The following is a 16,394-nucleotide window of genomic DNA, read 5'->3' as shown; positions in this document are numbered from 1 at the left end:
TCAGTATATGCATTGGCCATGTAAAAAGGAACTATGGCTACGGAGACCAGTCTAAATATGCGAAGGCAAGTGTTCTTCTCCTGGGACAGGAATCCTGCATTGCTCTTAGTTATAACTATCAGACCTGGGTGAGGTTGTAGAATTGTTTTTATATAATGGCACAGTACTTACTGTGGAAATATTTTACACTAGCTGACACCCGCCCGGCGGTGTAAGAATAGGAACAGAAAACGGTGAGAAAGGAATTCAGAAATCAAGAAGAAATAAATACTTCTTGAAAGACGCAGTGTGCATGTAGAATTTCCGGCCAAGCAGGATTACATGTGAAAGTGATAAATAAATCAGGCTTTCCGAATTTACGTACTATGGTCATGGCATCCTGATAGTTTTGTTGTACAGTGGAACCTCGAGATACGATCACCTCTGTATACGAGAAATTCAAAATACGAGGAAAGTATGAGCGAAAAATTCAGATCTAAATGCGAGCATTGGCTCGCGTAACGAGCCACAAGCCAGGCTGTGGGTATAGCTCGCGGCTTAGCGAGGGGGCATGGTAGCAGTTGCAAGCCGCGATCTGCAGTGTCTGCGTTTCTCACTTAAGTGCACAGGTGGGAAACTGCCCACATCCATGATTGTTCCTGTGGCTGATGGGCTGCAGCTGCCATGTCCTCCCCGCATATATAGAGAAGCGCAAGCCGGTTAAGGGGGAGAAGAAGTAAAATAAAAGAGAGAGAGAGAGAGAGAGAGAGAGAGAGAGAGAGAGAGAGAGAGAGAGAGAGAGAGAGAGAGAGAGAGAGAGAGAGAGAGAGAGAGAGAGAGAGAGAGAGAGAGAGAGAGAGAGAGAGAGAGAGAGAGAGAGAGAGAGAGAGAGAGAGAGAGAGAGAGAGAGAGAGAGAGAGAGAGAGAGAGAGAAAAGCAGGCAGGCAGGCTCGCGTGTAACTGAACAGTGAGCTGAACAGGCGAGCCAAACAGCTGAAGCAGGGCGGTGTAGAGAAGGTCAGCTGCATTAAGAGTGTCTCGCCTGTTGCAGAGCCCGCAGGTGAGACGCTAAAAGAGAAGAAGCACCGGGGATTGTCATCTGTTTTTTAAAGACTGCATCCTTTTGACGTTTTAACCTTGTGTTAAAGGATTGTTATTCTTGTGTATTTTAAACCTCCACTTCACAACTGTTTTAAGGATTATTTATTTAAAGATTTATTGAATGCTCTACTGCACTTTGGACACCTGTTTTGATTCTTTTAATAATCAGTTATATTATTTACCAGTGTTATTTATTAAAGGTAGACTACAGTATATATAATTTATCGGTGTTATTTGTTAGGAAAATGTTAATATATTTGGGGTGTGGAACGGATTAACTGGATTTCCATTATTTTCAATGGGGAAGTTTGTTCTAGATACGAGAAATTCGCTATACAAGCTCAGTGCTGGAACGAATTAAACTCGTATCTAGAGGTTCCACTGTATATATCTTGGACTTCCTGGAAATGTGGACGGTAATATGATCATTTTGCCTACACGTACGTTATTTTCAGCGTTTGCTTGTAGTGCATCTGAAAGTCGTTTGTATTGTTCCACGCGCAGATCTTGTTGATGAAATCCGAGATAGTTGAGACACGCGCCCTCTGTTTTAACATACACATCTACGACGTACTGTTGGAATAGTTTGCCCCTGGAGTGCAAAATACTAAATGTATTCCTCATTGCTAATCTGTACATGTAAAACTGGCATTGAGTAAGCCTTATTCGCTTGGCAGTTCTTTTATCTGGAACATGTTGTAAATCTTTGTGCCAGCCAATGTCTCCGTAAGGGAATAAAAGTGGGTAAACCATAGGATCGCAATTCATATTGAGTGTGGAAATCTGTTTACAGGAGTTGCCTATGGGATAGATGCAAATGTCCCTTTCGGCAGGCGGTTTGCCATCTTCTCCGATAAAAATCGTTACAACATCGGTGTGACACGTCGGGGCATTGTATTGTCGTAAATCCTGTCTAGGGTTTTCATTGAAAACCATTTGTACAGATGCTGTTGGATTGGACTGTGCGATTTCATGCATGTGTTTGTATGATTTAGCGAAGGGGTTGATGGTTCCGAGCATGGAATCTAGCTGGAGAAGTAAATTTTCGCTATATACAGAGTTTGCTTTATTTTGTAAGCATAATTCAGTAGCTTGCGCTGCGTCAAAAACATACAACTGTCCATATCCTGGAGAGGTAGAAGTGTTAGCATATAGTGGAGAGATTTGGTGCTAAATTTGCCCGTGTATTTTAAAACCGTATGGTCCGTGGCCAGGAGGTTAAGTTATCTGTGCACCCATGGAAGCAAACGCTAGAGAAGAGTTGTATTCTCGAATGTGTTCACGATAATTTTTATCTTCTGATGTTTGCTGTGTAAGAAGCTGTTGTAAAGACACAGGTGGCTCCCGCAAAGGTGGTAAAGCTACTTTACCGTGGTGGCAGCACCTAGAGTACTTGTTGGATGTATTATGCTCAGCAGGCCAGTATAGTGCATGACATGGAAGACGACGAATAGGAATCGAGAAATGCCGTGTCGGCTGCGTGTGGACAGGACTGGTTTTGTAGTGGAAGCAGGATGAACCAGAAGAGAAATATATTATACTACCCAACCCGCGGCGTAACATACGCCGCATAATTATGTATTGATGGGTGAACACTTGCTGAACAACACAGTTGTCCAAATGGGGTGGGTTTGTGGATACCAGTGTGAGTGAATGAAAAGATGGACCTCTGGAGAGAGCAACATACAATTGTCTGTGACTGAAAGCGGGATCGTCCCTCTCTCAGGAGCACGCGAGCCTCCCCAGCTCCCCCCTCTCTCTTGGCAGCACGCGAGCCTCCCCAGCCCACCCCTCTCCTTTTCTCTCAGCAGCACGCGAGCCTCCCCAGCCCCCCCCCCCCTCTCTCAGCAGCACGCGAGCCTCCCCAGCTCCCCCGTCTCTCAGGAGCACGTGAGCCCCCTCCCCCTCTCTCAGCAGCACGTGAGCCTCTCCAGCCCCCCCCCTCTCTCTCAGCAGCACGTGAGCCTCTCCAACCCCCCCCCCTCTCTCTCTCTCTCTCAGCAGCACGCAGCCTCCCCAGCCCCCCCTCTCTCTCTCTCTCAGCAGCACGCAGCCACCCCAGCCCCCCCTCTCTCTCTCAGCAGCATGCGAGCCCCCTCCCCCTCTCTCAGCAGCACACGAGCCCCCTCCCCCCTCTCTCAGCAGCACACGAGCCTCCCCAGCCCCCCCCCCTCTCTCAGCAGCACACGAGCCTCCCCAGCCCCCCCCCCTCTCTCTCAGCAGCACGCAAGCCTCCCCAGCCCCCCTCTCTCTTTCAGCAGCACGCAAGCCTCCCCAGCCCCCCCTCTCTCTCTCTCTCTCTCAGCAGCACGCAACCCTCCCCAGCCCCCCCCCCTCTCTCTCTCAGCAGCACGCAACCTCCCCAGCCCCCCCCTCTCTCTCTCAGCAGCACGCAGCCACCCCAGCCCCCCCCTCTCTCTCAGCAGCACGCAAGCCCCCTCCCCCTCTCAGCAGCACTCGAGCCTCCCCAGCCCCCCCCCTCTCTCAGCAGCACGTGAGCCCCCCCAGCCCCCCCTCTCTGTCTCTCTCTCAGCAGCACGGGAACCTCCCCAGCCCCCCCTCTCTCTCAGCAGCACCCGAGCCTCCCCAGCCCCCCCCTCTCTCTCTCAGCAGCACGCAGCCTCCCCAGCCCCCCTCTCTCTCTCAGCAGCACGCAGCCTCCCCAGCCCCCCCCTCTCTCTCTCAGCAGCACGCAGCCTCCCCAGCCTCCCCAGCCCCCCCCTCTCTCTCTCAGACACGAGCCCCCTTCCCCTCTCTCAGCAGCACACGAGCCTCCCCAGCCCCCGAGCCCCCTCCCCCTCTGTCTCTCAGAAGCACGCGAGCCCTCTCTCTCTCAGCAGCACGCGAGCCCTCTCTCTCTCAGCAGCACGCGAGTCCCCACCCCCTCTGTCTCTCTGCTTCGGGCATTTCTCCCCTGTGCAGTGTGTGAGCGAGTGAGGAGAGAGAGAAAGCCGGTATGTTACAGTGAGCGAGAGCAGGCTCGAAGGCAATGTGTTCCTGTGGTATAGCGGGTCCATAGCTCCCCTTCAAAAGGCCATTTTTAATCAGGCGACTGACAGTAGTGGAGTCAGGCACAGAGAAGGTCAGCTGCAGAGAGAGCGTCTCGACTATTGCAGGGCCTGAAGCAGGTGAGAGCTAATGAAAATGAGGCACAGGGCTTATTAGGGTTTTAAAGACTGCTTCCTTCATTGTGTTTTAACTTCAGTTTTAAAGGATTGCGCGGCTCTCACTTGCGCTGCCTGTGTGTGCCTCTGTCTCTCTCTGGCGTTGCCTCTCTCTCTGTGTGTGTGTGTGTGTGTGTGTGTGTGTGTGCACGCCCCTCTGTCTCTCTGGCGCTGACTGTGTGTGCGCGGCTCTCTCTATCGCGCTGCCTGTGTGTGCCTCTGTATCTCTCTGGCGCTGCCTCTGTGTGAACCAAGGTTCCACTGAGGTTGACTAATGAAAAGTCAACGTGGCTCAGAGCTGCAACTGTACTGTGGCACAGACAAACAGAAATGACGGCATGTTTCCCTTGGCTTCGCGTCCAAGTTGGTGGGCGTGGCTCTGTGATTCTTTCGTCATATCCAATGGTCTAAGAGTTAGTGGGCGTGGCTCCTTCCTGCGTGCGCCATTGGCGTCTTACTTGTCGGCGGTTTAGTGAATCCACGCCCCTTCCGGCGTGCTTTCCATGGTCGGCTACTTGTCTTCTGGCCTAGTGAATTATATATATAGATATAAGAGATTTAAAGGTTTAAATGTAGAAGCTGGACAATGAAAGAATCTTAAATTCATCCATCCATTATAAGACGACAATTCGAACTCTTGACTATTGTATGAACTTCGGGAGGGGCTGGGGTATGCATTTCAATATATATATTTTTATTCATACTTATAGGGATTATTGTGTTGGAGAGGGAAAAAGGGTACTGCTGTTTTCATCTGTGTGTTTTGCTAAAATTGTCTTATAATTATCTTTATTTTCTCCATATACTGCATATATTCACTTGACTGTTTCAAGTTGATTATATTGAAAGAGGGATGTATGGCAGGGCTTTTCAGGGGGTGATATTGGTCTATCCTTTTATTAGCAGCCTTACAATTCAGGAAGGTGAGCAATAGTGATCGGGCCGCTTTCAGCATTTCAGGTCCAATTTGTTAAAATTGTTACAGATAATTAACTTGAAGAAAAGCAGGTACAGCACTTCCATAGCTTGATGGGAGTTAGCAAGAAAATTCAAAGAGAGCTATAACACAATCTCTGCAGTGCAGTAGAATAACAGCTTAAAACTGAGTTGTTTGCTACACTGCTTATACAAACCCATTCCATTCAGAAACTAATTAGTCTTTTGTTTATTTACGACCTTTCAAAGAGGGCATTATCGCAAAGTTTATTCTGAAGTATATTTCTTTGCAAGAAATAAATGTTAGATACATGTTTTTGTAGAATTTTAAAATTTTCACTAGGACAACAAGCTACTGCTAAGATAGTATACCTAGGAGTCTGCCACCAAATAACTACTTTAACTTGATGGGGTGGCCCCTGGCATCTTAAGTAATTATCTGTTCTTTTTCTTTTATTTTTTGCGTTAGGTACTTTTTAGTTAAAAATAATGTTTTACACTCCACATGACCTTCTGATAACAAGCAAAAAAAAAGCTCAGTATTTATAAAAGTAAAAGAAGCAACGAAAATAAGACATAAAAACAAAGTGCATTTACATGCTATACTGCTGTTCTACCTATTCAAGACAGGTTGAAATCTAAGTAATCAACACAGACCTCATGTCCTTTTATTTGATATGGGTTATACATATGGTATGGTATAATAATACACACCCCATCCCTTTCCCTATTGGTGGCCTTTTCCTATGGTGATAGAGCTTCCAGTTTAACGCTTCATCACCAAGTCACATATCAAACTAACCCCTTTTACAGTCAAAGTGTTTTGCTGGGAAAATGTGACTATGGTCACTGTCACATTGACCTGGTTTAGCAACTCAAGCCTAGTCTTGTCAGGACTTTGACACAAGCGTCAGAAAAAAACTACTCATCCACTGCTCACCACGTGAAGTTAGCAGTCATTAGTATTACAGCTATAAAACTCATTCACTTGGCCTGAGCTGGTACAATACAGACACAACCTCGCTGCTGTTGCTGGAGTATAACACTGGACAACAAAGTAGGCCATTATGATCAATTTTCATATTTAAAATTTCATAATTAACTGTAGGGCCCAATAATTTCTATGATGTAGAGATATGATGTACAGAATTGCCAAACGGACACACAAAAAGTGTATTTTAGATACAAATATAGAAATGCATGGAATTTGGAGATTAGGAGATTATTGCAAAGCCTATTAATATATTCATGTTTGGATTAATTTGTGCTTGTATCTACTAGATAATATGTTCAGGTTTGTTGTTCTTTAAGCGAAAACTATTCTTTACAGCAATTTGCTTGTTCTTTTGCACATTTGTGTAGGAATAAATACATCACGGTATGCAGGGCATTCTGCACTTCCATATCAGTAAAGACATGGGAGCTGGCTGGTTGTTTGCGACTAAAGGGGGGAAATTTAAAATTGACTAGTGTCATATATCTCAATAATGTCCAAAAACCTAAAAACAACCATCAACACTGCAAAATTCAGGGCACAACAATATCATAGTGATATTATGAACTGGGACAACAGCTTTTCTACAGCTATCTACACTGAGCCTCAAATAAGGGTCTCTACTCTTCTGTGGAATTTAAGGATTACTGGAAAGATACAAGACAAAAACTTCCAGGGGTTGCAAAGAGAGCACTGTTCTGTGAAAATATACATTCCATTTACCTAAATTGAACAATCTTCAGCAAATATATGGCTTTGCTCACTGACAAAACAGTCACTCAGTGAGCTAAACACTAAGCAGATAATAATAATTCATTACATTTATCACAATCACATACTTCAATGGGGAGTGGTGTCAGAGATGGAAATAAGCAAGATAAGCACAACTACAAATGAAAACAAATTGCATTAGTGTATAGGCTTTTAGTTCAGTTAGATTCTTTTAAGCTCTTTTAATTTCAATTATAAATTTCATGTATGCCTGATCTTCTTGCTGTCTTTGAATGTGTGTACAAGCAATTTATGCAATTTCAACCAAAATAATACCAAGTGAGATTTTGATATAGTTTGTGTTATGATAATTAATTGTACAAACTTGGTCCAAAATACAAAAAAGAAATGAGAAAAACAAAAATGGGAAAAATGAAAAGCTGATGTAACACTGCTCTTCAAGAATTAGCTTGCTAAAAAGAAGAGAAAATACTTACAGCTTCAGAATTATCTATAAAAGGGTCGGTCTCATCATAGCCAAAGCCAATGTCAATGAGATCCTGGAGCCGATCCCTGCGTTTCTTGTTTGTTGCCTGTGAGAGGACGGAATGCATAATATATAACTAAACTTATTACTCAAAATACAAACAAGTTTTAACCCAAAGACTATATTCTACTTCCCTAGCAATATCTTAGGAGACTGACATGATGGTGGAATGAGTTAAAGTAAATTAAGATACCAAGAAGTTCAGCCTTGCACAGATACACTATCATGTTGTTCTACATCCTGCAATGTCACTTTTGCAGGCAGAGTAAAAATAACTACACCATGGGAAGACTGAAATCATAACACCAGACTGTTGCATTCAAACTCACATAAAGAGAATGGAAAGAGAAATAGCAACTTTGTTTCAAATGAGCAAAATACTGTACTTGAACCACATACACAATTATCCCATCAATCAATACTGTGTAAACATCAAAAATCTAAATGAAAAAGCAATAAAAATATGTATTTCTTTATAATTCCACAAAGAAGGTGGATACAAGCAAAATCAGTTCCATGGTCCAAACACTGCTTTTAACACAAAATACTGCAGTTTAAAGAGGTTTTAGTAACACACTACTACCAGTGAATATTACAATCATTACTTGTTAAAATTCCTTAAGAGAGAGTTGAGAAAAACTATTTTTGTAACTATATTTCTAACACATTTGAAAGTTCAATCCCATTCGTCTAAATCTTCCAATAAACAAGAGGTAACAAGAAGGTTTTACAAAATAAATAAAAATCAAAAATTCGGTATGCGCATTACAAATAAGAATTTTACAGCACATGAAGACAACTTTGCTACACTGTTATTTCATTAACTATACTTAGAGGATTATTGTTTTAGTCATAAAGGAAAAGCAAGGCTTTTCTCTTTCTGTAAATTTCCATTATTGAGAAATATAAAAATTAGTATACTTACACAAACAAAATGCAAAACTGTAATAATATCTACATTCATTATGCTGCCACCCACCCCATGTTTTCTGTTTGCTCCTCAAGACACCAAGAAAAAAACAAATGAGCTGCGTTTGTATGTCTGCTTTTATCTCTTCAGTGCTAACTTTTACAACTACCATAAATTTACACAGGATGTTATAGACTCACATCAAATGTATGTTTTTATTATATGATAACTAGGGGGCTTCGCCCCCTGCTTGCTTCGCTTGCCAACCCCCGTGTTTGGTTTTCCAGATACACACCTTTAAGATTTTTTTTCTTTGAATTGTTGCTATTTCATTAGTTTCACTTTTATTTCAGAACTTCTTTAAAAACAATATTTGGAATCTTTAGAGTCCCAACATGCTGAATCTTTTAAATGAGATCCATGAGACATGTGTTTAATGACTTTGTACCATAATTCAGGATAGGTTTCTCTGTTTGGAATTTCAGCACAGACAAAACGATCTACATCATCAGCAGTTAATAATTTTTTTTTGCAAAGTAACCAATAAATGCATGTGAGGTAAACCCCGTTTTTGAAATTCTCTGACTTAAACTTCAATGCATGCTACGAACTGATCGCTGTAAACAGAAGTGAAAACAAAAACAAGCACAGTGCATTCTTTAACTGCCTTCCTACCTTATGCGTCCAGCCCTCTCTCTCACGCTGCCTGTGTGTCTCTCTCTTGTGTGTGTGTGTGTCTCTCTCTCTCTCGCCCACCTGTGTGTGTGTGTGTGTGTGTGTGTCTCTCTCCTGTCTCTCTCTCGTGTGTGTGTGTGTGTGTGTGTGTGTGGTGCTCTCTCGCTCTCTCTCTTGCTCGCTGCACAGGAAATGCACAGGGAGAGACTGAATATGTACAAACCGAAAGGGAAACTGGCTTGTTTGTATACGGAGTGTGTGGTTGTGAACAGATGCAAAAATTTGGTGAACTTTTTGGTCGTAAACCGATTTGTACGTGTTCCGAGACGTTCGTGAACCAAGGTTCCACTATATATCAAAAACATCTCAAAGAACTTGCTCATTAATGATCTTAAAGTACTGAAATGGGATCTCTTAATCAAAATCTCAGAAAATGAATGTAATTCTGCCATTCATACAATATATTTTAATGAAATACGAACAAGGCAAACTATAATTCAACTAAAAAGTGTTCACTGCTCACATGTACAGGATCAAAAGTACCCAGAGCAACATCCAACCTATGAGTGATGTTATCAAATGCCTGCATCAATGTTGCATTATTTGTCAAAGGCCTAGAGTATACTTAAACCATTTTTGACAAAATTATTTGCATATCTCTTAGATGGCAAAGATTTTAAATTCAAGGCCAATCACTTAATTCTTCTCTTTACAATGATTTGCTCTGGTAGGGTGTTGTACCGTGTTAACCATTATGAATGCAATGAGAAGTCAAGCAAAATGACACCTTTTACTGAACAGATAATATAATACTGAAGCTTTCAAGGCAACTCAGGTCCCTTCTTCAGGCAGTTTGTAATTATAAATAGCCAGAATGGTGTCATTTTGCTCGACTTCCCAATGATCTGCTCATAATTCTTTTCAAAACTTGGCAAGAACTTCCTTATGCAGCTATAAACTAAAAATGCTAGTACTGTGCTAAACCGTTCCATTAGCCATTTTTCCTATATAAATAATCATTTTACACAGGACTCTCTAGCCACATTCCTCCCTTTGTTGGCTAGGGGTTGAGTACTTAATGTCTACGAAAATTACCATTGTACTTGCTATTTTATTTTTATTTGATAGGGTTGTGTTTGGTTATGTTTCTTAACCAGAATAAGTAGTACTAGGGTGTTGTACCGTGTTAGCCATTATGAATGTAGAGAAAAGCCAAGCAAAATGACACCTTTTATTGGCTAACTAGAAAGATTACAATATGCAAGCTTTCGAGGCAACATCTTGCCTGAAGAAGGGGCCTGAGTTGCCTCGAAAGCTTGCATATTGTAATCTTTCTAGTTAGCCAATAAAAGGTGTCATTTTGCTTGGCTTTTAACCAGAATAAAAAATCCTTTTCACCCTCTGACTTCTCAAGATTCAAGTTTCTTCATTGTAACTGGTCCTTTTATTCCTTTTGCTTTGAAGACGAAGCACCAAGTACAGTAACATTTTGGTTCCATTCCCAAATGCCACTGGCATGCCCATATTTGGAGAAAAAAACACTGTGCATCTATATACTTCATATTTCCTTTCTATCTTGGTCTCTCTCAAGTATTAACACCCAAAGCAATGACTTTGCACTAGGGTTGTAAAAAAAAAAAATTGATTGTAAATCAATGCATCAATTCGTATCATAAAAGATGTGTATCGATTCACCATTTAACCTGCACATTCCTGTGTCTCCGGCTATATTTCTAAATGACAATCAAATGAACTTCATGAACATAACAGGATATTTTTCAATTCAATCTTATCTTAATTTTGGTATAACATTTCTAATATTTCTTATATTTATGCACATGTCAAAAAAGGTCCTGAAGCTCAAACAGAACAGCTTTCAAGCTATGGTTGATTTTAGGTAATAGCTGTTTTTATGCAAAGGCATATAAAACAGTATTCACACCAAATAAATATTTCCCTAATGTAATATTAAGGATACATTTTAAAATTGAATTGTCCAGTGCATCTATTTCTTTAACTCTTTTAGGGCTAATTTTTTTTTTGTTTCTTTTCTCCCAGGGCTGAATATTTTTCCAAAAACTAACATTTTTTAAAAAAGAACACAAAGCAATTGTTTAACATATCAAATCAACAAAAAATATTTACTTTTGACAAATGTTACTGTCTTGCATGTTGTATGAGCCTGCATACTCTATGATTTTACATACATATCACATACATTTTACACAGCAAAGTCTGATCTCGCTCAAAGCAGCCAATTTCAGTCATTGCCACATTGCACTCCTTACAATATGTGTTGCTTTGGTGCCTATTTTTCAATTGTCTGTTGCTGCACTTTCTCACATATATTGTTAGTGTGTACTGTAGAGAGACAAGTCACCCATTTGCCATCGTGCCATGTCACTGCCACCAAGTTTTCTGCCTGCATGAAAATCGTATTGTCACCTCTTTTCATCTTCTGAAACTTTATGAACTTTATGTATGGCATTATAGCCTGGCTCACCCCATGGGATTTGCTTCTGTTTATTACAGAAGTGAATAAAACTTTGCAGCAGCATGTACCTAAGCCACCAGGGGACAAAACACGTTTGGACCAATGCTCCCTGAAGTTATATCACCAGTTCTGTCCCATCTCTATTTGTAATGCCACAGCGCACTTCATCTCGTCTTTCGTTGTGGGTTTCCACTTTGAAAAACGAGAATGCGATGCAAACGCAGCCCGTGATTCAAAAAAAATCTCTGCCTACCTGTTTGTCTCGTCTGACAGTAGCTGAAAAGCAGCATCAGGAGAGAGCAGCCTGAAGTACAGCAGCTGGTGATCTGTCGTGTCCAACAGCAAGCCATGCCGTCTTGTAAACTCCGGTAGCCAGATCGGCTCTCAAAGGATCAATGTCTGTGTATTTATCCCATGCGAACCTTGCCGTAGATGCATCGGCTGTGTGAAGGCACTCAACTGGCAGCAGATCCGCTGGCGCGGCATCGGCTGGTGTCTGATCAGCTGATGCCTGCTTCTCACTCTCTTGCTCGATCTCCTGATCACTGCCAATAAAATCCGATTCTGAAAAATCAAGAGTACGACTCCGCGATAATGCGCAAAACATCGTCTGCCGAGTGTTTTCTTTTCTGCACTTGCTTCGCTCCCTTTTCACATATCGATGCCATCTTGCCATTGTTTACATTTCGCAACTCACGCACACGCAAGGTTTAGTTGCCGAGTCAACGAGTCCAGCATTCCTCCAAGCACAGAGGGAATGCCTGTTACGTGACAGTGAGATTTGTCGCCATTAACAGCTGATTGTCGCCCCCTATCCCTGGATGTCGACTTTTGTCGACATTCGCCTTCAACCCCTCATGTCGACAAAAGTCGACATCCGCCCTAAAAGAGTTAAACAGTATCCTGGCCACAAGTTGTGCTTTTTTCTTTTGTCACAAACTGAACTACACACATATATACAGGCGGAGTGGTGGCTCTGAGGCCAAGGATCTGTGCTGGTATCCAGAAGGTTGCCGGTTCAAATCCCCGTCACTGCCAAAAAAGAGATCCTACTCTGCTGGGCCCTTGAGCAAGACCCTTAACCTGCAATTGCTCCAGGGGCACTGTACAATGGCTGACCCTACGCTCTGACCCCAAGGGGTATGCAAAAACTAACAAATTCCTAATACAATAAATTGTATATGGCGAAATAAAGAGTAAAAAAAAAAAAAAAAAAAAATCAAGCCCCTTATCTGCAGGAGAACTTACAGTGCATCCAGAAAGTATTCACAGCGCATCACTTTTTCCACATTTTGTTATGTTACAGCCTAAAAATTAAAGTCATTTTTCTCCTCAGAATTCTACACACAACACCCCATAATGACAATGTGAAAAAAGTTTACTTGAGGTTTTTGCAAATTTATTAAAAACAAAAAAAACTGAGAAATCACATGTACATAAGTATTCACAGCCTTTGCTCAGTACTTTGTCGATGCACCTTTGGCAGCAATTATAGCCTCAAGTCTTTTTCAATATGATGCCACAAGCTTGGCAAACCTATCCTTGGCCAGTTTCGACCATTCCTCTTTGCAGCACCTCTCAAGCTCCATCAGGTTGGATGGGAAGCATCGGTGCACAGCCATTTTAAGATCTCTTCAGAGATGTTCAATCGGAGTCAAGTCTGGGCTCTGGCTGGGCCACTCAAGGACATTCACAGAGTTGTCCTGAAGCCACTCCTTTGATATCTCGGCTGTGTGCTTAGGGTCGGTGTCCTGCTGAAAGCTGAACCATTGCCCCAGTCTGAGGTCAAGAGCACTCTGGAGCAGGTTTTCATCCAGGATGTCTCTGTACATTGTTGCAGTCATCTTTCCCTTTATCCTGACTAGTCTCCCAGTCCCTGCCGCTGAAAAACATCCCCACAGCATGATGCTGCCACCACCATGCTTCACTGTAGGGATGGTATTGGCCTGGTGATGAGCGGTGCCTGGTTTCCTCCAAACATGACGCCTGGCATTCACACCAAAGAGTTCAATCTTTGTCTCGTCAGACCAGAGAATTTTCTTTCTCATGGTCTGAGAGTCCTTCAGGTGCCTTTTGGCAAACTCCAGGCGGGCTGCCATGTGCCTTTTACTAAGGAGTGGCTTCCGTCTGGCCACTCTACCATACAGGCCTGATTAGTGGATTGCTGCAGAGATGATTGTCCTTCTGGAAGGTTCTCCTCTCTCCACAGAGGACCATCGGGTTCCTGGTCACCTCCCTGACTAAGGCCCTTCTCCCCCGGTCGCTCAGTTTAGATGGCCGGCCAGCTCTAGGAAGAGTCCTGGTGGTTTCGAACTTCTTCCACTTACGGATGATGGAGGCCACTGTGCTCATTGGGACCTTCAAAGCAGCAGAAATTTTTCTGTAACCTTCCCCAGATATGTGCCTCGAGACAATCCTGTCTCGGAGGTCTACAGACAATTCCTTTGACTCCATGCTTGGTTTGTGCTCTGACATGAACTGTCAACTGTGGGACCTTATATAGACGGGTGTGTGCCTTTCCAAATCATGTCCAATCAACTGAATTTACCACAGGTGGACTCCAATTAAGCTGCAGAAACATCTCAAGGATGATCAGGGGAAACAGGATGCACCTGAGCTCAATTTTGAGCTTCAGGGCAAAGGCTGTGAATACTTATGTACATGTGCTTTCTCAATTTTTTTATTTTTAGTAAATTTGCAAAAATCTCAAGTAAACTTTTTTCACATTGTCATTATGGGGTGTTGTGTGTAGAATTCTGAGGAAAAAAATGAATTTAATCCATTGTGGAATAAGGCTGTAACATAACAAAATGTGGAAAAAGTGATGCGCTGTGAATACTTTAAGGATGCACTGTAAATGCGAGTATATATGGTATTTTCATCAGTATATGGTATATCAGTTTACGAAAATGTTATTTTTAATAATAGTTTTTGTTTGGAATTTAGTTTTTGTTAACTATAATAACCTTGCTCCTCTGTTTGTAATTAGATTCATATTTACTATGTTGATTGAAAGCATGTAACATACAAGATACCAGGAGTTTTATCACTGCCACTGTGAACTATCAGGCTACTTTCAAGTATCCTAATCTGTTAAAGTTTGGATTTAAAGGCTGTAGGAATGTCATTGTGGCTCTTTTATATTATTTATTAAAGAAGTTACAAACACTGAGTAACATTAAACAAAATACAAAACTTATAAAATTTGGAAAACCGGCTATATTTTTATCAAAAGACCAGCAGGAAGAAATTGAATCTATGTATGTGAGATTAGAAATTTTAACTCATTACAATTCAAATTTAACATTACCCCCCACCCAGTAGCCCTAAAATTGCTTTGAACACAGACACTACAATTCCAGCATGACTGCAAAAGCCCTGCTCACAACACTCTTTCTTTTGAAAATCATCTTTTTTCTATAACCTGATTCGTCTTCAGCTTTTGGCACTGAGGATCAATGGAGCATCTGGCTCCAATATCAGAATATGGCTTTTAATCTGCAGTCTTGGGGTGACTGAATTTTCTGAAGGTTAGTGATGAAGGAAGCTAATCTTCCTCATTGCCTTTTCTTCACTCTGGCTGTGGTCTACTGACCTCATTTTATCACACAGGCTTTCAGTCCTAAAAAGCTGTACTGCGATATCCTGTCCATGAAAATCGTCAACTGCAGAGGAAACAATATACATCTTTGGCAGAATCAAACATCCACATTGAATAAAAGGAGGTCAAATGAACCTACATTTCAGGAACCATATGGATACCATAATTCTCAAAATGTAACAATACTAGCTTTTTTACAGTATTGGTAGTGCTGACTGAGAATCTGTACTACAATCAGGAAAGTCTGCAAACAGACAAATTACTTCAAAACACACAATCATGTGAGAGAAAAGTGAGTAAAAAAAACAAAAATAGCTTACAGGGGTGATGTTACAGCACCGTTTTAACACATGTTGAAAAGAAAAATAGCAGTAGTCAAGTCAATAAATTCTAAGTTTGAGGTAGGAGAATTTCAGTGTACTGCTGAAGGAATGCTATTATTAAAAGAAGGGGGGCAAAGAGTCAGTTCAGAAATAGTTTTGCTTGTGCTTTCAAAGTGCAATGAAATTAGCAATAGCATGCAATGTACAGTAATAGCTTAACTTGTAGTGTCACAAATTTCAAAGGAGAAGAAATGATGGGATGATCAATCACTTTATATAACAATATCATACACGGTCCTGATAAAGGAACAGAGGCTTTGCATTACATATCTACATGTCTACAGATGTCTATCCAAGCGTCCATCCATTTTCTAATGCAGTATACAGCTCAAGGTCATGGGGAAACATTGGGATAGAGTTGATATTTAATACTAAATAGGATTTTTTACTATGCAATTATATTGAACGATTTATATTCTTGTTAACAGTTAGCTTCTGCCCTTAGCACTCTTAGACAGCATTTTATTAAAGGCCTGTTGACCTGTGACCTAGTCCTGCTGCTATTTTAACATAAGGACAAGTATTCCAGTCCTTGTGCTAAAGATATGAAAACAAGTATAATCTAGTGTAGCAGAATCTTGACTCCAAGCATCTTTTTATCAGTAACTTGTAAGGACAGGAGAAATGAAAACTAATCACATACTTCTGTAATTAACAAGTGTATTTAAGAAGAGTAATCAACAGCTGTCAGTTATCTTTTACATGGCACTGGGTGACTTGATATGTGTGTCAAAATAAAGTTTAACATACTGAACTGGCTTTGTGAATATGACTTTGACAGTCACACACATCCAGAATCATGTATATAGGATTATGGGGTGTGGGAAGAAACCACATACAGGAAATGTTACTAGCCACAAGTTAAGTAAACAAAGCAAAATTGAAATCAAGTGGCTATC

General features: G+C 41.6%; 1 protein-coding gene across 5 annotated transcripts in view; it reads right to left on the bottom strand.

The window, feature by feature from the left end:
• ubn2a (ubinuclein 2a) overlaps nucleotides 1–16,394 on the bottom strand; it is a 115,375-nt gene that overhangs the window by 68,593 nt on the left and 30,388 nt on the right. For 4 of the 5 annotated variants that reach the window (XM_051934494.1, XM_028815565.2, XM_028815567.2 and 1 more), the window contains exon 3: nucleotides 7,383–7,478. The exons of the other annotated variant lie outside the window; for it this stretch is intronic. In XM_051934494.1, coding sequence (XP_051790454.1) covers nucleotides 7,383–7,478 — 96 coding nt within the window. The remainder of the gene's footprint in view (nucleotides 1–7,382; nucleotides 7,479–16,394) is intronic. 5 annotated transcript variants of the gene reach the window in all.

The sequence above is a fragment of the Erpetoichthys calabaricus genome, chromosome 12, assembly GCF_900747795.2.
Source record: "Erpetoichthys calabaricus chromosome 12, fErpCal1.3, whole genome shotgun sequence".
NCBI classification, from domain to species: domain Eukaryota; kingdom Metazoa; phylum Chordata; class Cladistia; order Polypteriformes; family Polypteridae; genus Erpetoichthys; species Erpetoichthys calabaricus.
Note: the sequence above shows the minus strand (reverse complement) of the source record. Positions and strands in the feature narration are given on the sequence as shown.